This window comes from Myripristis murdjan, chromosome 21, assembly GCF_902150065.1.
Source record: "Myripristis murdjan chromosome 21, fMyrMur1.1, whole genome shotgun sequence".
NCBI lineage: Eukaryota > Metazoa > Chordata > Actinopteri > Holocentriformes > Holocentridae > Myripristis > Myripristis murdjan.
In genome coordinates, this window is record NC_044000.1 from 19409315 (window position 1) to 19433544 (window position 24230).

The 24230-nt window shown below is 39.3% G+C and overlaps 2 protein-coding genes across 2 annotated transcripts; both read right to left on the reverse strand.

The window, feature by feature from the left end:
• Window positions 1–371: 371 nt before the first annotated feature.
• On the reverse strand, window positions 372–4759 carry ube2al (ubiquitin conjugating enzyme E2 A, like). Its single transcript, XM_030081142.1, has 6 exons — window positions 4538–4759; window positions 2796–2876; window positions 2643–2668; window positions 1824–1913; window positions 1645–1733; window positions 372–1199 (listed from the first exon to the last, which is right to left on the reverse strand). Exons 1-6 carry the CDS (start codon window positions 4579–4581, stop codon window positions 1071–1073), a joined length of 459 nt encoding a protein of 152 aa, XP_029937002.1. The 5' UTR covers window positions 4582–4759; the 3' UTR covers window positions 372–1070.
• Window positions 4760–5477: 718 nt separating this feature from the next.
• On the reverse strand, window positions 5478–23853 carry ankrd10b (ankyrin repeat domain 10b). The gene is made up of 6 exons (XM_030080300.1): window positions 23437–23853; window positions 22456–22608; window positions 20724–20815; window positions 9523–9797; window positions 8667–8774; window positions 5478–6138 (listed from the first exon to the last, which is right to left on the reverse strand). Exons 1-6 carry the CDS (start codon window positions 23650–23652, stop codon window positions 5897–5899), a joined length of 1086 nt encoding a protein of 361 aa, XP_029936160.1. The 5' UTR covers window positions 23653–23853; the 3' UTR covers window positions 5478–5896.
• Window positions 23854–24230: the final 377 nt, after the last annotated feature.

A 24230-nucleotide genomic window follows, 5' to 3' on the forward strand; every position in this document is an offset into this window, starting at 1 on the left:
TCCTCACGTGTAACCACAAGTGCTATTTAATACCATGGATACAGGCTCACGTTTACACTGGTGTTTTTCTCTTACACTCAACAGTAACTTGGTAGGCAGTATTTTTTTTTCTCTGGGGGTCTTGTAAGTATTAGACAGGTCTTGGTGGTAATTCCTCAGGCTTGTTGGGCATAATTTTCCAATATCAATAGTGGTTTTGTGTCTGCTAGTCACTTTCATAGTCTACAATAAAAGGATATCACAAGTTAATTCTTATTTTTACATTCGCTGGCTTGGGAGAGAGTTATGTTCAAATACACCTAAACCAGTGAGCTAGCATTCTTTATTTTCATGTATGAACAGCAAAATTGTACAAAGAACTTTGACGCGAGTGAAGAGTGAACGTCTTTTTCTTTTATTTACAAGTGCTGAAAAAATGACATGGGGGGGTTAACCAGTGCAAAATCTGTACATAAATTCAGATGCAAGATTCTTATATACATGAGTACTGAAGAGCAATGTCAGTGCTCTCTGTCATGCATGTAACAAGAGTTCACAACACAGCAAAAACAGGGTGTAAAGATGTCAGTCAGATTTAGTTGTAGTCCATGATGCTCAGACTGCATTTTTTTACCCAAGGAAAGATGAGTGATCACATATTGGAGCCCAGAGACACTGCTTGGAAAAATAAACTGATGACAGATCAGGGGCACAATAGAAAAAGGGACCCATCATGACCTCTTGATACATCCTCCAAAATATTTTAAGTAACCAGTCATGTGGATTTATTACAGCAAGACAGCACACACCACCATTGTTGGCTGATGGCCCCAGCCAGTCCATATTGACAAAAACCAAGGCGAGATTCAGCACATTTCCCCTGATAGACCAAAAAAAAGCAGAGAATACAAAAAAACAATGCTCCTGGCAGGCAAGAAAAGACAGCTTCTATGAAGGGAACGTGAAGGTAAAGTGCATAAAAGCTTAAAATCAAAAAAGGTGTGAGGGTTCCAAAAATTGAGAGGTACTCCACTAAAACTTGCAGCACACACAGCTCAATGCTGGAGAGAACAGCCATCAGCACTGTATGGTCAACTGTCTCTCCAGCTTTGTTCTACAATGGCAGACACACGCTTCTCATACTCCCGCTTGTTCTCCTGGTAGAGCTGAGCTGCCTGACTGTTTGCTGGACTGTTTGGGTTTGGTTCATCAAGCAGGGACTGGGAGAAAGAAAGAGTGGATGTGACAGGTTATACCTTCACATTATATCAAATAATAAACCAGCGCACTTGCAAGTTCAAAGCAGAAAATCTCCATGCAGTATAGAGAACAAGTACAAGTAAACAACATATTTTTGCAGCCTTTTAAATTTCAATGTATCCTTACGTTGATTCAATTATAGCTACAGCAGGCAATAAATTCCTCTGTGGCAGCAGACACGTCATCATTGACATGAAAACAATTTAACAAGGGTCTGAGTTATGAAATCAGGTTTGAGCCATTATGTACCCATCAGAACAAGAATGAGACTGTACATTGTTTTTTCTACAAAAGTCAACAAGACACTGAGCAGGGAAATTTTTATGATGATGTCCCCAATTTAAGCAATAATCTTGAGTAATTAGGAGTTATATTATTTGGGTGTATTGTGTTAACACTCCTTACCTGGATAGATGTAAGAATAGAGGACACATCATAGGTGGGACTCCAACGATTCTGTAAGATGTCCAAACATATACTGCCATCTGCATAGACTGTGGATAAAAACACCATTAAAGACCCTGCACCATGATATGATACAGTCATAATATCAGCCTTAAAATGGGATGGGACAACAATCATACCATTTGGATGGAACATTTTTGACACAAATCGTACTGTGGGAGGTTTGTTGGGATATTCTTCTGTGAACTCTACAGTGAGTTTAAATGTACCTGCAACAAAGAGGAGAGAGAAGGGAAAAACAAGCCATTACTTACAAGCCATTAAATCTGACTCACCAAAGTACGCCTGTAGTCAGGAATGTTAAAGCTACAAAGTGCAATTTTTTAACATTAAAGTAAATTATAAGTGATATACTGAGAGTAGGTTTTAAATGCCTTTCGGGACACTTTGCAGTGGGTGTGGCAAGAACCGAGCTGGGTTGTGACTATCAAGTACAGGGCAGCCATAGCAACAACAACAATGGCAGAAAGCAGTAAGAAACAAAAGAACAGCAGCACTAAAGACCACTTCAAAAACATGAAAATTAGCTTTGCTACTTTGACTGTAGAATGGCTGAGTTCATCATCTGCTTCATCAACACATGTGGGGGCTTTACAGATGCCGATTACCTCAGCCTCAGGCTAGATGCTGTTTCTATGTAGACAGCTCATAAACATGAAAGACGTGTTGAAGAGGGAACTTGACTGAATGACATAGGCAGAGGGTGAAACTAACAATACACTTTCTCTCTTATAGCTGTATAAGAACAGATTATTTATTCTGAGAAGAATAATTCTCAATAGCATATACAAAAAACAAACCATGAGGCTGGGTGATACTGGTGAGTGGCGCTTACCAGCCAATATATTGTGAATACAAGGCTCTGATGCCGTAAACAAACTTTACTAGATAACATTACACCTTACAAGTTCACTGACAACAAACAATGGGATACTCACCATCCTCGAAAGGTGTTCCCTCAGGGCTGTGAGGTTTTAAACAAAAAGAAAAATAATGAAATCTTTTCAGTCAAACACCTCCATTCCACATGTAAGTTTAAATATTATGTACATTACACAAAAAAAGAATCTGGATGTCCATCAAAATCTTACCCAAATATGACTGCATTCCACACCATGATGTTGTTTTCAGATGGGGCACCACTGACACCAGCTGGAGGATCCTCTTGTAGCCTAAACAAACAAATAATTTAAAAGGCTCCGTTTTAAAAGCTGATGCAGAAACTCAGCATGACACTGTATTTTAAACAAATGCTGACCCACTATTCAAGTTACAGCAGGACCTCTAAAATGAGGGATTATTTTCTATCAGCAGGATGTAACAAAGATAGGAAACTAAATTTCTTAGACCAGCCATAGTGACAGATGAATTTCACAATCTGCTGGGCACTTTCAACATTGAATCAGAAAAGTATAATCTCAATAACGACATCTGCCAAAGTAACCAGTAGAGTAAAAAGTAGCAACAGCCAAAAGGTTCATTAACATCTGTTTGATGGTTGTGCCAACCAACAGTCTGCCTGCAATGGCTTTATTCATGAAATGGCATTTAGGCTGGCATTGGGCTAGAGCATACAGACGCATTGTTTTAACTATTCCTTGGCCTCTTCAAATTATCCCAGTGGTGTATGCAGTATAAAAACAATCACCACTGTATTTTGATTCATTCTAAAAAGTACTACTAGTTTACAAATAGAACATCATTATTGAACTTTCGTTATGAAGCAAAGAACAGAGGCTCTGAACTACCTAAATGCTGGCTATGACGTCTAACCTCCACCTACTGAGGTAACAACGTTACCTAAGTGGTTCAGTACAGAGGTGATGAAACTCTTTTGTACTACGGTTAAAGATTTAAAACAGGCCTCCCTGGTTTGAAGCATGGCTACTCGGTTTGGCTGAATAATCACAGTTAATGCTTTGGACAGTCTCAGCATTAAGCATTTTGACTTGTCCTGTTAATAGCAATAAACTGAATTTGTGTAGTGCCCGGGTTGGTTTTAGAGCAGTTTCCACATGTTTATTGGTTCATACGTGTTAGCAGTACACTGATTACTGATTAAATATTGATCAAACATTAGTCCCGTGGCGAAGCCGTCACAGAAGAACAGCTACAACCGGTTTCATGGCATCAGAAATACAAACGATCGTCTCTGTGACTTCCTGACTCGGCATAGTTTTGCCAAAATTGCCAGGTTCACAGGCATTTTACAAACAAAGTGTGCACCATAAATCGCGCCCGAGGGGACATATGTCCGGGTTTGTCTACTTTTAAGTGGCCGAAACCAAACGCAGCCAGCTAATGACCAGAAAGAGGTCAAAGGACTACGCGTTAGTCTGTAACATGGGACTACTCGATTATCTGGCGTGTATATCAATTACAGCTAACTTTATGTGATATTGAGATAAACTACGTCTTAAATAAAAGATGAAATGGCGACGAAACGAACTGCTGTTTAACTAGCTGTGGACTCTTAAATGTTAATTTGCCGACTGGCTGTTAGCCAGCAGCCGTAATCTGTTAACGCTACAACACAATTATCCACTGGTTAGCTGACCCGCTAACAAATACCAGCTAGCTTCTACGCGTACAACGTTAAACCTGGAGTGTTTTCGTAATTATCTCACGTTTGTAAGCATACTTAACAAACTTAAATGTCGCTTGAGTTAGCGTACGCCTTTTTTACACTGGATGTTTTCAAGTTAGTAGGTGTATACTGATAATTTACGGGTTATCCGGTAGCTCTTGGCAGCTAACAGCTAGCTCGGCTAACGTTAGCTGTTTTTGACACATCATACCACCATCACCACAGCTCCTGGGCAAACCGACTCACCGTTTAAAATCCCTCATAAGTCGCCTTCTTGCCGGAGTTGACATGCTTAATTTTTGAGTTAATGTGCCTCCTGAAAACACCGAGAGGTTACCTGGAGCTTCTTTTAATCGAATCGTTAAACTGTATTAATTATTTTTTTAACAGCATCACACTATCAGTGGGCTGTTGCTACCCAATTCTCTATGTCTCTCTCTCGGTTATAATCCTGAGTTTGCCGAGCCTCAGCCTGTGGAAGTAACTGGGTTTATCAGGCGATACCACTTATCAAAAGAGGGGAGCACACATTGCATTGTTTCGCGAACAAGCCAAGGAATGCATGGATATCCATTTTTGGAGAAAGCGATATGATTCAGCCCAAGCAAAAAAATCCTAGGGTTAGATTATACTGCAATACGTGATGAAAGTGTATTTTTAAATTTCATGCTTTTTCTGTGTTGCCCCCCGCCATTCTTATCATGGGGCAGCGTTTATCAGGGGGCGTGGCCGAAGTGACGTGTGTTTGTGCAGTACAGGATGTGACCAAGGTCGGGCCTGCTGGAAAAAAAAAATAAAGTAGGGCCTGGTGATACCTAATATTAGTTGTGTCAGTCAGTGGTCCATATAGTGACCGTATAGTCCGTATAGTGAGGTTAGGGAATTCATATTTTGGATAGAAGGGGCTAATTCAATTATATCTCTCACAGACATTTACAGATAAAACATTTAATACCTATAGCCCTGGTAAGTAAAGCTGACTGGATCAAGTTTAAAAATCAGGAGGCAATTAAATACTAATGTATGAGGGGGGAATATAAAAACAATTTTCCACATGGCTAATGTAGTTGTAATGGGATTTTTTTTTTTTTTCTCAGTTTTGTGTGTAGTCCAAAAATAAAGTGGTTGGTGTGATTAGATCAACTTTCACAAAATTATTATTTAACATTAGTGGCAAAACATGGGATACATTTCAGAATTCGTTTTTATTAACATTGAGAAATAAGTTGGGGGAAAAAAAGACAAATGACATCACCCCATTACTAGTAGGCATTGTTACAACAAAGATGCTTGTTTCAGCGACAGAGCTAGGATGTATAGAACTTCAAAGCTATTTACAGCTGAACACAAGTTATATGATAAACAAAACTTGAGATTCATTTAGCACTTGTTCTTTTATGATGCAAACAGAAATCCACTTAATAAAAAAAAAAAAAAAAACAATTGTAGTTTAATGGAAAAAAAAAATGGGCCTGCCCATTACAATCACAAATAATTTATATGAACTGAACCACTCGCTGGCTTTAAGGCGGATGAATGTTTACGTAGGCTTGCATGAGGCTTAGTGAGGAGGACAGACGGACACTCAACACACTCCTTTGGACTTTAGGAACCATGGTAAAGAAGCATGGTGCTAAAGAGAGCGTGGTCGTACAACTGCTCTGCTTTCACAGACTTCTGGTGCTCCACTTGGCTGCCTGCAGTGCTGTTGGACACGGTCTCAGGCATGTCACTGTAGATATGGTGTTGGTAATGGATGATTTCTGGTGCTGAGCCACACCCAATTGGGAGTTCTGGTTGGTTGTGACCATTTGAGGGAATAGCCCCACACTGAGAGTCACCTGCCACTGGAAATGAGACAAACGGTCAAAGGGCATACTGAAAATGTGACCACATTCCTGCCAGTTATTAGTGTTAAGAAAAGCATCAAACACTAGTGGATTCATTTTGTTTTGCACAACTATTCCTTGAAGGCCCATTATATAAGCAGATATACAGTTAATGTGGAACCTATTGTTTAACTACCATTTCAAGCAACCTGGAGAGATCTCATGCTACTCTAGGTAACGCACAAATGTTGACCAATAGATTGCAAAATAGCCCCAGAGAGCCTTACACAACTGCACAAGTTTTGACCTCAGAGCTTGACTGAAATGGGTCACATCCTGATCCATTTGGTTGTGCTGGCACACAACTGGTGCTGCACAGTAGTGGCACACTGCCCTTGTTCTGTTCCCACTAATATTGGTTTAGCTCCAGCACCAAGTCAAGAAAATCCACAGTCTTTTACAGATGTCAGCGAGTGTCACAAACTAGAGCTAGGTTGATCAAGCGCAGGAACTTTAAAATGGGGACTTACCAATCTATAAGGAACATCACCCTTTTTCTTTCTATTCGTCTAATTTTAAACCTTTAAATCACTTTAAATAAAATCCCCCCTCCAGGCTATCTGATAAGTCCAGAAACTAAAATAGACATTAAGACCCTGACCAGTGCATGAAAACAAATCAAGAAACCACACAAACCAATTACAATCATATTTATCAAATTAATTAACATTTAATGAGTTCACACGAGCACATACAAAACTAAAACTGCTCAGTACTAAACATCGGAAGTTCCAACTTGCATTAATGTGCACTCAGCTTCTGACATTTTTAACTAAATCAACAGGCACCACCAGTAATGTAAGATACTACAAAAAAAATTCTGAACAAAATTTCCCTTATATGTAAAAGATTTGGAAGTAACATGTCAAGTTGCCAGTTAACTAATCAAAACAGCTGAAGAAATCAGGCTTTTAGCAAAGTTTAGAAATTCATGCACACTTTCTTGAGCAGTAATTCTGAATGTAAAATAACCAATTACCAATTTCAAAAGTGTAAGGGTTACCAAATCATATGTACAGATGCGCAAGCCTTGTAACTTTGAAAAGGATAACATTTAGGCCTTTGCCATTACACAAAAAAAACAAAACACCGATATTCACTATACAGAAGAAAACAATAAAGCACATGGTCTCCTCTGCCAGAATGGAGACAGAGGCAAAACAGAACAGGAATAACCAAATACCAAGCCCCTGGGTCACTACATGTCCTACTACAGGACACCTACACGCTACAGAAAAGCCGCATCGTGAATAGTTTATATGTTATAAGCTACATTCATATTAGGATATGCTTTGGCATAAGATAATTCTGGAATATAAAACAGCATCAGCTAATGCACGATTAGTTTAACATGAAGTGAAAAATTATGTGTTAAAAAAGAGGGGGTGGGGGGGGAACTTACACACACTTCATTTTTGCCTTTAGAAATGTGACGTTATTTAAAAGTGAAGTGTGCCAAAACTGTTTTATGCAGTGGATTTCAACTGAAAACCACCTGAAAATCACTTAAGATCACTTTCCATTCACTATTTCGATATCACATTTGATGTGTATCCCAATGGCTCTGTCCTTTCCTCTTTCACTAACCAATAAAATTCAGTCAAAGAAAACACGGACTTTCTCTTCTGTCTGCTGGGCATTACAACATTTTTTAGCCATCCCACCAGAATGTAAATACATCTAATATGTAAATTAATAACAAGGCTAATTTCATTTGCACTAACAACCCTAATGCCTTAGTAAGTGTATACAGGCCAATTTGAGATATTCAGACGATCGTTTGAAGTGTTTCCTCTCTCATTGTGCAACAAGCACAAATGCAACAACGCAGCCTCTCTGATTTGTCCTCAGCCTAAGGCAAATTTTTCTCCCTCATAGCAGTCATGACCTATGCATGTACTGGTGGGCCGACAGGTGTCAGAGGAATGCCAATCATGTGTAGTCTAGGACATGTTGTAATATTGTGCAAAACAAAATTCATCCTTTTATTACCCAACTAAAACATCAAGGATTGTACAACAATTTTCTGTTGAAAACTGAATTGTCAAATCTACCTATGACACAAAAATCTCAATAATTTCCTCCATGAAAGTATAATCGGGTAAATATTATATTACAAAGAAAAGGAGAAAATACAGTACACACAAACTGACGGATGTCTCTCAAATACAGCCCCTACACCATGTCAAAAAAAATGTATGCCTCTATGCATACAATTGGCAGGAAACCATAGCCAGATGGTGCCCAAAAGACATTCTGCACAAATAGTAACAGTGTGCCAAGGCATACACAGGCCCTCTACAGGTAGGCATAGGAGTTGGTGCAGCGACAAGGGATCTGCATTGATGCCACAGTGATGATCTCCTGCTCTTTAGGTGCATGGCTTGACCTGTCCTCTCCCCCTTTGTTGTCACTCTGGTCCATAGGGCCTGGCCCCTGTGGTGGAGTAAACCCATTCAGCCCAAATGCAAAGGGTCCTGGCCCACCTGAGCTCATGTTTGCTGCTTGCTCCACATTCATGCTTTCCATTTGGATGTCTCCAGCACCATCCAGTGGCCTGTTCCCGTTCAGCATTTCTGGTGGCATACCCAGACCTAGGAGTCAACAGAGACACTATGTGGATAAAAATGGAGTGGATAGTTTATGTTTGAGTGCAACCTCATTTGTCAGGCTCAGATATAACCAACATGTCAGTGTACTAAATGGAAGTTTCCTGGTCTACAAATATAGATGAGATGTCAGACCACTTTTTGTTCATGCTATAACTTTATTAGAACTTAAACAACCAAACTAAAATTATAACTACGTCCCCAACAGCGTTCCTCAAGAATCACCATCTCAAATGTTTTGAACATTTTGTTTTGTTTCTTCTTCAAGAATCTTATGAGAAATACAGGAAACACAACATTATACTGAATTACCAGAGGAGTGCGAAAGAGCTGAGTGCAGCGGTCTCCTCTCGAGTACACATAACCCCTCGCTTTCCACAGCTCACCATTTTCCTTTTGTTTTCTTGTGTGTGGTTACCATGGTTACTGTATGTAATGTGTGCTGTATGTATGACAAGCCTCGAGAGCGAAGCAAAATGCGAAACGGACTGGGGCCACTTTTTGGTCACGCTTGTGGTCACCACTAAGACGAACCTTTGAGACGGTCTCAGTTCAGTTCTTTTTTTTTTTTTTTTTTTTTGGGAGGGTCTGACTTTGTTTGGCATGCTTACACATGTCCAAAATTTGAGAAGTCAGTGGTATTAGTCCACATGAGGAGCTGAAGTGGAATCAAAGACATGCTACAACTGTAAATGAACATTAAAGATCAGTCTTCTCTTGCCAGGGGACCTACCGTTAGTTCTTGCTTTTTTAATTTGACTGACTTCCATGCCTTCAAAGGACCTCTTTCTGTTAGGCACCCCATTTAGGAAGCTACGTCCCTGGATAGTGGTATGAGAGTGGTCCCCATTCTGGGCAGTGCCATTCAGAAAAAACCCAGAGGGCTGAGTCTGGGACTGAGCCAGGTTCTGCTGAAGGTTCTGGGCATTGGAGAGAATCTCAGCGCACTCCTGGAATCCCTGGGCATGGGCCAGGTCAGCAGCTGTCAGCCCACTGGCATTCCTCATACTGCACAACGGGAAAGGACAGTGTTAGAGAGACCCTGACAGTTTGTTTTTGCTTAACACAAAACAAGACACACACTCACACTCACTCATACACCCACATACACACACTCAACAAGCCAATTCACTCTTTCACACACACAAACACACACATAGACAGACACTTACACACGCACGCACTCTTTCTTTCTCTCTCTCACACACACACACACACACTCACTTACACTCATATATGCACAAACACACACACATACAGGAATGTATACAAACTGCCTGTGCTGCTCTACCCTGTGACATCCTCTTCGTCATCCTCATGAGAGATGACGACTGATCCTTTTTGGATCATTTCATCGTCCATAATCAAAATAAAATCTGGAAACCAAGTTTCCAAAGTAAGTGGGAAACATCTGCTGCAAAAGGACATGGTTAAGATCACTGGAAGTATGCACCAGCTACTTTAATAAATACCTGAAACAACCTGACCTCCTGGTTATGATGAGAAATAAAGTTATTTATAGTACATGATCCACTGAAGCCAAAGGAGATCCATTTTTTGAGCTGATGTTAAGACTTGGAGAACATTGTCTGCATGCAGATTGGACATCAAGGAAGATTCAGCAGAAGGTAAAAGGCTGCAGTCATCACACACCAATGATACAGCTGGAGGATGTTTGCAATGCTGACAAAAATTCCAGGCAGTAGCGTTGCAATGTTCCAGACTGGCACCGACAAGCATGGAAAAGTACATCACAAACAGCCGAAACAGTACGTGTTCTCAGACGATCTGAATGTGCATAAAGTGGGGCACTAAAAGGAAAAAAATAATAATAAATTTGAGGAAAATGAACTAAGAGAGTCTGGCAAGGTTAGATTAAAGGCTTTTTTTTTTTTTCAAGGAACAAACACAGGATTCAGAGATTCAAGATCCAAATAGGGTCCGGTATGCAACAAGGCTATGACTTCATGGGAAATTTGACATAAAAAGGTCAAATCGTTAAGATGATGAATGAAATAAGGACATCCATGTGTTGGAACGCAACCTTCAAGTATCAGAAATCAGAAGTCTTCTCTCCACATGTTGGAGCTCTTGGGGCCGAGCCTAAGTAGCCTACATCTTATGTTAAGAAAGAGAGGTGAGCAAGAGAAACCTCAACATTATGAACAGCTATCTGTTCAGCCATTGCTAATCTGAAACTGAGTGTGTGCATCACATACAGTTGTGTTAATCATGTCCAGTTGCAGCAGGAATCTTGATTTTTTTTTTTCTATGTGGGTTTATGAATGAGCAAACAATCTTTTAAGTGGGACTGTTTTCCCCGCTTTACTCAAATGGAGTAGCCAAATGTTTTAATTGTGATTTTCAGACTAATACATTTTAAAATTAGTAGTCAGTATGGAAGCAATGTCACTGGATGACAAACACAGCAAAGGACAAGCAATCCTACCATGAATCTACTGGTTATACCCAAAAAATGAATAACAGAAATTCAAATAAACTGTATATATCGGTACATCTTGCCTCAAGCAGGTCGCTATAGCCATGTGTCATTCAAGTTGGCAAACATGGAACAATAAATTTGTGTCCTGCTGCTATGAAAAATAAGACCCAGTGATAAATGTCTGCCAAGCAACTCTTGAAGAAGATCCTACAAAATATCCCACTAACCAATAGATGCCTTTCAGTTTGATTACTGGGATGCCAAGCAGAGCATATTTTCAAAGGCCAATTAGAAAACACTGCTGCACTTGTTCTGAGGCTAAATGTCATGGCGCTGTGTTGCAAAATGAGTTTCAGGGGAAACAACTAAGTCTTTGTCAACGAAACGAGGCTTCTGGTCCACGTGCCTGTGCTTGCACCTCCAATTGGAAGTGGGAAGGGGAAAATGAATACTTAACTATATGCAGGCCATCTCATAAAAATTGAAATGCAGCAGGACTAGGTTGTCTAAAATACATTTCTAGTTAAATTAAGGCATATTTGTCCAGTGCTTTAATCAGTGCTTGACATAAAATGGCGGGTTTCATGCTAAATAATTTACTGTTAAGCTCATAAAACCAAGTGACACTGTCTTCCATACATTGGTATTAAAACAACAATTTAAGTACATGGTGGCGTTTTGCTCATTCATGTTGTTTAGTCACTGTTCTTTCTCTGAATCCCTATCTAAACAGGTGTGCAAAAAGAGACAGAACTAGTACACATGAAAAAACATTTTCTGAAGAATCAAAATTAAAAAATCACACATTAACTTGCATACACATTACCCGTCCCCTTTAAATTAACGCTTCCAATTAGATTGCTCTTTTGGAAATGTGATGTGGAAAATGTTTAAACCAAAAACCATTTTGTGGTAGGTTAGATGGACCGGTCTCACTCTAAGGAATAAAAAACTGTACCGTTCAAATTAATCTAAGTGATACAAACTGTACGGCTCAAAATTTAGCAGCTGCTTTGATTCAATTAATTCAACAATTTGGTGCTCTAACAACAAATCTCCCTATTTATTTATTTTTTTTTTTTTAATTGAAGCAGTTCCCTGGGCTAAAAGGTACAATAACAAAGAAAATTAAACTGAAGTAAATGAGTAACAGCAGCACCCCAAGCAAAGAAACGTTAAGGAATGAATTGCTTTGCTTTCTACTTTTATTAATTATTGGGTGCTGTCAAATTAACAGTCACTCTTTTACCTACAAGCTGAAATAAGTCAATTTTGTCTTTGTTGTCCCAACATAATCAAGCGGCCACAATGTCATTGATGAACACGGATCAAATCCCCCTGAACGCATCCCCTCCTCAGCCTTCCTGCTTTCCAACCATCTGGGGAAACAAACACCGAACATGAACGGATTGTCGAGAAATTGTCACTGTTGACAATGCAGTTGTCATAACTAAACTAAATTTAGTTGCTGCTTCTTCTAAACTGGGAGCAAAAAATAAATGAGGGTTTAAAGTTGCATTACAACAGAGGACGTTCTGGAGCATTCACAAATAGATCAGCTGGGCCATCTGATACACGAAACCAAACCTTGAGGTGATACAAGCAGCTGAGCAACCAAATGTCAGTGAGTCTGCATGTTTCTGAGCCACTTTTGATCACTGATAGAAGAATACACACACAATGATTTGTCACTTAACTGGCAAAAGGTAAGGAAAACTATCTGCTTGTTGGCAGTGGTGGGTTTCAAGTTAATTACTATTAAAATGCCTTGTGGGATCTTTCTTAACATTTTTGGGGGGTTATTATCAGCCAAATCCACCTCAAGAAAATAGAGCTGTAATTTCAGGCAAAATATACAAATGCGCAATTATTCCACAAACAAAGCATGTGTTACATATTTGGAACACCTACATATTTTCCAATAAGAGTCTTCACCATCAAGACTTTTTTTTTAGTAAATCTTAAACTTTCTATAATGGCTATATTCGGACAATTCTATTCTCAGGCTTCACGTCTAATTTTAACTTTTCTTTAACAACTTTTGTCCGTCTTCAAAATTTAGATGACCTGCCGAGATGAAAAGGTAAGCTTATTATTAGAGAAAACCCTGCTTCAGAAAATCCTGAAAATCCCAGTTATTCCTTTAGTGAGACCTGACATCTATGCATTGGTCCAACAAAATGGATAAGTGGGTTTACTGACAGACCCAAGTTTGGTATGAAAATTACAAAGGAAGCGTTAATTCTTTGTAAAAGCCTGGTATGCTTTGCTTTTCCGTCCTATGTACACAATAAGTATCTTCTCTCACTATCTTCTAACCTTCCAGAGGCAACCTATTATCATGCTACATGTTGACATGGGACTCACATGATTAAACCTGTCCATATAAGGGGCTCCTATGGTTAGTTCATAAAAATCAAAAACAAACAAAAAAATAATATAAAAAAACAAACAAATAAAAAAAAACAACAGAAAATCTAGGTACAAGAACAGTCATGGATAATAAGCAAAGCATGCAGGTCTAAAACTTTTTTTTAGTTTTGTTTCATAAAGTCCTAGCATTAAAACCAATCACCGCAAGAAATACCTCAACAGTTTGCCAGTGTGTAGATAGGAAGCGATAGTGAGAACACTCAATGCCACAACAGTGCGGCTATCCCAGGGAACGGGGCAGACTCAGCAGTGTCTATTCTCCCCCTTTCTAGGATTACTTGAAAAAACCAAGTCATTTCCAATTCAATGGCTGCAAAACATTAAGACGTACGGTTCTGTTTCTGTTAACAGTACAGAAAACTTTTTTTTAAACTTATTGTCACTTTCATAAAGGAAAAGGTGACAAAGATTAGATGTCAAAACAGACTGTATGATAATCATTGTATAGGGTTAATGCTGTGACAAATAACAAAATAAAAACAGTTCTTTGTAGAAGGTGAAATATTTGGTACAAGAAAATGACAGTGAATAACCATTTCAACAGGATGATAGTTAGCATTATACAGTTAATAAGCTCGGCTAGTGTTGCTGTGCAAATCTAACCCATCTTATTAAGCTGCTCTAAGCTGATCTCTTTGCTCTACCCTATCCAGTGGCAGCCTCTACGCTCTACTCCTACTTCTTCCTAATTTACTAATGGACAACCATAAAACCTTGGAGGCTCATGACAAATAATAAAAAAAGGTATAAAACTGTTTGAGTATTTTATGTTTGTTTGTTTTTTTGGAGTGATACAGAGACTGGAAAATGTACTTTATTTCTAATATTTTGTTTCACGACTATTCATAATTTACATACTTGTGATAACATTTATAAGTAATTCAACTCATAAGTGTAAAAATGTTTGAGTTTGATCTGAAATTCCATGAGAACAGAGGCAGTGACAGAAAGAAGTGTGTTGTCTCCTGTTAAACAAATTGCCTACTCATAAACCAAGGGGGAAAAAAGGTTTTCTTGGGAAAGGTATGCTGTCAAGAAGAGGAATGTGGAAAGGAAAAGCATGACTTTCTTCACCGGGTGTTAGCAAACAAGACGAGAATCATTTGAGCGTAAGCAAGCCCCTTTCTCATGAGATTATCTTCATCATTCAACATCCAGTGGTGCTCCCGCATTTTTGCTTTTTAAAAAATCCCACCCATGGATTTATCAGGGATACGTGGCATGTAAGAAGTACGTTTGCAGTAGTAAGCATCTTGGTCAAGGCAGATCTATGTTCACATTATGATATGCAAATTATGACCCTGAAGTCCATTTGGATGCTTCTTTCCTGTCAGGTGCTCCCACTGCTTGACGTACAAGAATAAATCTCCTGAGGAAAAAAGTACCCAAAGTAATCCAATGGGACATGAATTGCTGAGTCACAAAACTAAGTAAGGGAAATTGTGCTGTCCAATGCTGTTACATGGTCTCAAAACAAATGGGACAGTATTCAAAGCAACGTGACTACTCTACATTTAAGCAAACGAGAAGCGTCTGGGTTTTTATCTGCTTGAGATTTCAGGGGCTCATCAGAGGAGATGGCACTAACAGGGCCCACAGAGGTCACCAAGAAGATAATTAAATGAAGCTGTGCTGCTGCTGCTTAGCTTGCAGAGCCAGATCGCACAGTCAACATCTTCTTGTGTTACTCAACGCAGCAGGAGACCTTTCCATCATAGCGACGGAGCTTGTGTCAGCAAGACAGGGTATCCGAGGATAAAGTGAGACTATGTGAGGTCTCTGTCTCTTGCTGCCTGGTGCAATTCTTCATTACAAAGAGCAGAAGAAAGAATCTAGTGGTCAGATACTGACAGATTCCACTGTGTTGTTTCACAATCGTAATATCCAATTAACTGTCCAGCCGTTGTGCTGCTAATTCATTATTTGTGTATCGTCAAAAACTGAATTAAAAGTCACATGGTAATGCCTCTGCAGAGAGACTTGAAAAGGAGAGAAATCCACAACCCGATTATCCATTATATTAGTGAGAAGGACAAAGAAGCCGTGGCAAACACGTACAAGGAAACGCACAACCGAAATCCTCAGTGCGTTCACTGAAAAGTTAGAGTAGGAACAGCTTAAACGCATGTATCTCAATCCGTGTAAGACCCATGTGACATTACAGTCGGCACTAGGCCCTCACTCAATATCTAAGATGATTACAGGACAACCACAAAGGGAATTAAGAGTCCACATATTGGGGTCGAGATTATATATTTAGGGCTTTGGTTGAGGGTCAAACTGAACACCAAGGCAGTGAGATACTGCAGGCACGGTCAGCTAAATAACAAAGGTCTCGAAGGGGAGCCTGACGGTTAAGACGGTGCACTGACTTTTTTCCAGGAAGGAGAGCAACATGATACCAGATCAAAGACTGAATCTGGGATTAAGTGAAGACTCTCCTTGGTGCAATGGAACAGGAGGAAATTGCAAGAGCAAAGCGTAAAGATAAAACGCAGTATTCATGGAGCTGAAATGGTCAGTTGAGAAACACACCATCCTTTATTGAGCCATACTGAGGTGGAGGATGTGGGAGAATATGCTTGATATTTGAAGACAGCTGCCAGAATGGCAAAAGCTGGAATTTAAGATCAAACCCTACTGGTTCATTTCATTTTGCTTTAATTTTGCTTATATTATGAAGAGGTCAGAAATTATTTGTGTAATATTTGCATGAAGAAAACACTTCATCTCTGGGAAATTGGCTGGATAATATGTATTGCTGATGTAACTGAGGGACAATTGAAATTTATTATCAAGTGCATTTTGAGTTACCTGGATTTTCTAAGAACTTAAATATTGGATTATGATGAGTTAAGTTAAAAAGAAAACCTGGTTTGTATTTACATTCCTAGTTAAAATTACTGTGCTATATGCAGTCCCATATGTAGTTACCTTATTATATATGGTATTAACAAAAATTATTATATTTACCCATTTATGGTGATGAATCAACGTTACCCTAATGTGACATCAACATCCAAGGAGATTTTTTTTTCAATATTATAGAGGAAGGAATTAGGTAAACGTGCTATCATTAAATATTAATGATTGCTGGTAAACTTGCCATCATTAAATATTAATAACTGCTAAGTAATAAATCTCACTGAAACTATTTGTTGAGGTCAACTACTTAAATCTGAGGCAAATAAAAACTTGAAGGACCCATGTGATACTCCTGCTGCCTAGACCCAGTCAGCAACCCCTGGTAAAGAACGGTCATTTAACTACTAACCCGGAATAAAGATAATTTCAGAATGGATATTTATTGCCCTGTTGTGAGGCACTCAGGCAGGACATGGCAATTCTTTGACAAATAGGTTACATATGTATTTTGAGTTTGTATTAATTTTGTGCGCATTTACATAGTTAAGAATTTTATTATAACAGACCTTTAGTCATTAATGAAAGTAAGCATGAGACAAATCAATTAACCTCTGGCTATATAACCTTTGTCAAGACTTTCCAAACAACATTCCAGTTTGAAGCTTCAGTTTATCAGGCCAAAGGGTTGTCTGATGTAACGTACCAACCACTAATGACAAACTGCTTCAATCCACAAGCAGGATTATTACACTGTGTATTTTTCTTTCACCATCTAAATGGGTCAGTTCAGCTTTGGGGGTCACTGAATTGTGTGCACCTATATTATTAAATAAATGGTTTATCAACTCTTGTAAAGGGCTGAAAGTGATTCATTTTCAGGTATTTAACATTATCTATTCCATTTTAAAATCCCAAATAAGGGTGCGTGTATCACTAATAAGAGACATTACTGAAAAATAACACATTTAAACCCGTTTTAAGTTGTTGGTAATGACTAGAGACTATTTTAGATGCTAACATTTTCTAATTTCCGTTGGAAAATTGAGCTGAAAACTTAAATTATTTTATGTCATGAGCCTCTTCCCCAACTACTTTGCCTTAAGTTTCCCTCCCAGCTGTGCCCCTCTATTTCTGGGTCATGAATTAAAAGAAATAACATAATAAATAAAATACATTCTTTCAGATCTGCAGGGGAAAAAATTCATACATCATTTTCATTACTTATCAATATTACTCAGCGGCTGATGACCAAATGCACATTACATCACATTATCTCAACCAGTACTGAAGCACTGTATTTTAATTTGATAAAAACAGCCAATGCAACCAGGGTTTCAAATGCCATGGAAAATGAAGTCTGAACAGTAAAAAACATATCTCCTTAGTTTATAGTCTGACCATAAAAAATTAATGTGCCCCAGACTCCTGAGTGTGCAGCATTCTTGCATACTCACTTTAAATTCCTCACAAGACTATTTTGTCATTTTTCTTTTATTCTCCTTCATCCAGTACTTGTCAAACTGTGAGGAAAAATATTCAAAAGGCTTGTTAGCACTGTTTGCATTCCTCGCTTAAACCAAAAGGGAACTGGTAGCTGAAGGTAAATGAGTTAAGTTGCTGCCAGCAGTCACTTTCAGTTTATTCTGGGGAACACTAACAATGCTGAGGTGAGGTTTTTGTTTGTTTGTTTGTTTGTTTGTTTTGGTTACTAAAACTGAAAACACAGAGTTTTCCTCCACAGTGTGACAAGTGCCTCACACATACAGACAACTGCCAAGTTTTCACTGTGGGACACCTGAGTGTAACCTTTCCTGCTGATAGCACTTGGCACACTCATTATTACACCAAATCATGAAAGAAAAGATTGTCCACAATTGATGACAGGGTAACCAAATACTAATTTAACACACCATGTCTATTCCCTGGGAGTTTCTGGTCACTGGGCACTGATGGTGTCAAAATGAAAAGGCATACAGCTTGTTCCAGAGATGAAATGCAAATGAAATGTTAACAGTTACACGGAGAGGGGAAGGTGATATTAAAATAAACTGATGCATAAATTTATTATCAGAGTGTGCTGTTGCTTTCAATGACAGCCTCCTAGAATTAAATAATATGCACAGATGTGTCTAATTTTGTACAATGTCAAGTTTCATGGCACCTTGTTATTCTAGTCTAGACAACAGACTGATTTCTGAGATTCCAATTGAGGATGACTATCAATTAACTACAAGAAACATTGATCTGTTTGTGTGTAGAGGATGATTCTGAAAGTCAGTAAATTAAGTGCAGGATAATCTTGGCAATTTTCTCATTTGTAAATTAGGTTAATTTACATTTGCTGCATTGACTGCATCATTTCACCTTTGGGACATACAACAACTATGCTGTGCTAAGGTCATTACTAGCAGGGCAAGATGTTGCAAAAGTCTATTTATTTACAATAATTTTAAAGTTACCTGATTAGGTAACTAGCAGATTCTTGATAAACCCCAATCTCCAAGTCTCAGATATGTTAGACTGGATGTGTTCGTTAACTCAATGTAAGCAAGTGAGCTTTCCAAATTCCAAAACCATCAAATTCAAGAAACAGGGTTGATGGGTTGTGCTGCATTCTGCTTTTGTTGATGCTTCAGAGACACACCAACCACAACAAAAAGCATTCTTTAAATGCAATAGTCCTTATCAAGCTATGTAAACAGCTGCCAACTAAAAGTGTGTGCCTGTATGCGACAGCAGTCCATTGCTTATTCATTTCAAAGAACCTCAGCAGGGTGGACAGGCTGTGGGTTACAGGCTCAGCAGGTCTTGCCTTATTTGTGTCAACAGCCTCATCAAAAATTCCCTGGTCCAACCAGGAAACAATACATAATTTTCCAAATTCTTGTCCATCATCTCCAAGCAACCTAGGAGCTATACTAACAGAGGTGCATCCAATTTTGATTCATGCCTTTTCATTCAATGCAACAGAGCGTAGCCTCTTCACGATGACAGCACAACAGGGATTCAATATAGGGGGGAAATGTGCATTTGGTCATCAGATCCAGCTGTGTGTAAGACACTAACAAAACAAAAGGTTAACAAAGAAAAACACACTCTAGATTCAACAAAGATCATGCAATATGGCCTACTGAGCTAAAAAACAGTTTATCAACCTTTACATTAAGTTGCTCTGATGAATGTGTAATAATTTCGCTCAATTTAAAGCATCTTTCCAGTTTAGTTCCAAGCCAATTTGATGAGTTAATTGTTTAAAGTTTAACACAAACTTAGTTCTTACTCAAATTACAAATTACATGTTTTATTTCAATTTCAGTGTAAAAAAAAATATTCTATAAGAAAAGTGGTTAAAAATCAATCTTTATGAAGCCTAGTAGATGTACTAGTAATATTATTACACACAGAGGGCAATTTAATGTGAATTGTTGCAACATTAAACAACAATTTCAAGGATTTATCAAAATGTGTCACATTTTCAAGGGAGCTCCACCAAAACTGCTAATAATCACTGACTGATGCATCTCATGACCTGAGTGTTTGGAGCACAAGCCGAACCACATATCAATGTGATCAACCCCGTCATTATGTTTTGTAACAATGTGATAATCATATGGGGACATTTACATCACACATTATTTCCACCTACCTAGCAATCCACCCTCTGACTAAACCTCCTCACTGATTAACAAGTTGCGACACCATGATTATCTACATCCTGCTGCAAGAGGTTTAGAGGTTTATTTATTTATATTTTTCTTTACTGAATGCACAGTTTCAGGGCAGCATGGTGTCCTCTTATGTTGGGATATAATAAAGAAGCTTCATTTAGTGATCTTTCCTGGTCAACTCCATTTCACATGAGATACTACATACTACATATTTTTAAAAAATAGACAGCATATGATAATTACCTGTGGCTATTGCAAATTACACATATGAAAATTGTTACATCTGCATGTTTCACATATGAATATTTGTCAAATCTAATGTTTAAACCCTCAAGATTGTCTGACTAATCTTATCTGTCTGTAACAATATAGAAACTGCAGAAGAGTACATCTACTTGTTAAAATTTCATTGCTGCTCTTATTTGGGTTTTGGTGGTGATCCCTTGTAAAGGTGTAACTGAGATGTTTGATAGTACAGAGGGAAAGGAAAAAAACAGGACACAGGAGTGATCTAACAGGACTTACTCAGCTTTCGCTCCCTGAATCAAGAGAGCGTTGATACACTCCAGACTGCCCGCACGAGCAGCCTTGTGGATGGGCGCCTCGCCCACATAGTCCTGAGAGATGAGGAGACCACAGTTATGGGGGGAAAAAATGAGTGCTGTGCAGAACAGAAGCCAAAACACAAATATGAGGAATGATCTTGTAAATTCTTTCCATCACTGAATACATAACTAAGTATTTATCAAATTTACCCTCTCCTAGTTTCTCCTTTAACAATACCAAGGTTAAAACCAGATTACAATGAGAAAGCAGGGTGTGTCTCTGCAGGGCAGAGCTTGAACTTTTCAACCAGACTTCAACACCCACACAGATTTACAGTTACACATTAGTGAGGAGGGTGGAGAAAAGGACAACAATAAAGCCAGAAGGCTGTCAGGCAAAAAGATACTCAGCCAACTCACTACTAACCACACACTGTAAATGTAGGCCACGCTTAAATGCTGTGCTTTTCCTGTCCAACAACAGCTCCAATATTTTAAAAGCCAGAGGAGGAGGGGAAGCATAACAAACATCCAAAAAGTTCTCAGACTGAGCTTTTTTTTTTTTTTTTTTTTTTTTGCATACGCTCAGAACATTCAGAATCAACTTTACTGGCTGAGTGTCTTTATGCATACATGGAATTTTACAGTTTACAATTGTATGGTTTACAGCAGCCTCCGGTATTTACATACATCACTCAAAAACAAACAAAAAAAGAAAACAAATGAAAACAAAAAGAACTAAACAGTAATAATTAATACTATACTGAAGGTAAGTATGCACAACAAGGTATGCCACATCTATACAGAAGTGTTTTATGACCAATGCAAAGCAGCTGCACGCCTTTACCGTTGTACATTTATATTGCACATCTGGGCTAATTACCTTTGTATTGCACAGTTGAGATATTTAGTAAGAGGTAGTGCCATCAGAGATATGCAAGTGTGAGAGGAGATATGTAAAGGAGAGAAGTCTGTTTTCCAGTACTGGGCAACATGACTAGACGTACATTATATTTTACTCTAAGGAACATAAGGGATAGATAGAGGGGCTGGGGTTACAGACAGTCTGTTTTCCCAGACTGGGATACAGGACTATCAAAGGACATTAGTACTAACTAAATGCCAGCGATGCGTTTCATGATGACGACACATTATGTAACCATGACCTACTAATCTGATTTCTCTCAGCAGTGCGGCGGAGCATAAAACATAACCTAGTGCTTAAGTCTGTGCATGAAAACACACAAAGAGACATATTATAACAAACACAGAGGGGTGAGTGGAAACCAAACCTGTGAAAACCCTGTTAACATACACACATTGCAAGTACAGCCTAGGTCAGGTGGAGCACACAGCAGAAAACAGCACACTGTCGGGGTTGTGACCCAAAGTTAGGATGATCCCCTCTTGATGAGATCAGTCTGAGCTCAACCTCACACCAGCTGCTTTGCCTTTTTCACTCAAGCATACATGCGTGTGTGCCAGACAGTATAGATTTGTGGTTTTATGGAGGGAGTGGCTGTATATAAGGTACTGTTGTTGTACCAGTTTGAACTATGTTAAACTGCGTGGTGTTGATAAGCCTCACCCTCAGTGTCACTAAAGCAAATCCAGTACACTTAATCTGCTTGGCTATTATTGTTTCTGATGCAGCCACTGTTTCATTCTCAAGTGCTGCAAATTTTATTTATTCAGCGTGCAAACTGGCATACCTGTCTGTTGATATCTGCACCGGTTTGAAGTAGCCATAACAAGCACTCAGGGTGGCCTCCAAATGCAGCAATGTGGGTGGGAGTCTGTGCAAACCTGGAGGTCACAGAGTTCACACCACAGCCCACTTGAACCAGACGCATGACACACTCCAGCTGTGGGAGACACAAGCAAGGCACAGGGACACAGACAGGTAGTGATTTCATTCATCAAATGCTAAATGCAACAAGTCAGGGGGGTATGGACACATGCTAGAGTATACACCGACTCAGTCAACACACTTTGAGCATGCAAGTAATTCCTCTGCAAACTGTGGGAGTGACAAGTGCAGCTGTGGTGTAAATCTAGCAACCTGATGTAGCATGCATACATGTGCGTTTGCGACACGTTGACAGCCTGGGCATTTGTAAATGTCATCCACGTTTTGTGTTGTTGTCACTCAGCCATACATTTTTTTTTTTTTTTTTTTTTTTTTTTTTAAGCTCTCACTGCCAAGCTCTAGAAAATTAACCCGAGATGTACCTAACGTTTACTAGTGTGAGCAACTATCAATTTCTAATTTATGTTCTTAAAGTATAACCTGATTTGCCCGTTGTTTTTTTTTTATGTAGTCAGTGAGTGGTGTTTTTATTGAACGGCCCTAATCATTGTTGCCGCTCCACGCCTGCAAATGTTTCGCGCTAACAGCCTCGTTATCAAACATGGTGCGGCCATACTCCTCAGAAATTAAAAATATAACACGGCTAATGTTACAGCAACATATCAATTAACACCGACTGTATTCACGTCGGAACCGCTGCTTTCTATTAGCTCTTTATGCTAGTGGAAACAGTTAACATTAGCAAATGGCCGAGACGAGGTTCATCCGGAAAGCATTAGCGTTAACCCTATCGGTGTCGACTGAGCACCGCGTTTCATGGGGAAAAAAAAAAAATGTCCACTGGAGACAAAATGAGACGTCGAGTAGCAAGCGGGTGAATTACCTTTCCAAAATGAGCAGCCCAGTGTATGGGTGTCCAGCCGTAGAAGGTGTCTTCTACCGCCAAGTCGGCCGGGTTGGAGATGCACTGGAGGAGGGAGCACAAGGCGCCGACATCTCCGTCCCTGCACGCCCGGTGGAGGGGGAAGCGGACGTTCAGCACCTCCTCGCTGGAAAATCCCGATTCAGTTCCCACCGACATGGTAGCGAAAGGAAGCATCGCTAAAGAAGGTTATTCACTATCAACAGGAGCACAGATAGAGAAGGAGAACGCTTTTGTTTGACCCAGTGCCCGTAAATCAGGACACATGCGCCACCCCGACTGCGTTGGTATGTGTTTCTGCCTGACAACACAAAGCAGAAAGCAGAGCGCACACACACACGCGCACACACACGCCGAAGTGAAACTTGAGAAGCGGCGAGTGAGCCGCAAACTGCGGAGTGGATCCTTCCGCTGCCGGATCCTGCGAGAGTGTCTGAGCAAGACATGGGAAGGCATGTTACAAAGGCAGGCGCCGCTCCAGTTGTCGGATCTGTGGGAAGCCGTCATCTGTGACCGTGTGACACCCCCCAAATTAATGCGCTAAGCCGAAAAAAATCTGCATATGATTAAAATGATCAACTGCTTTGCCATAATTCTGTTTATCTACTTACAAAACAATGTTCTTTTTACTTACTATCAGTTAATTATGATGTTAATTATGACTGAAAACTTGCCTTTTTCTTTTCTCAGGCAAGGAAATTTAGGCTCTCATATACTCTCTAAAAGAAGTGAGCCCATGTTTTTTTTTTTTTTTT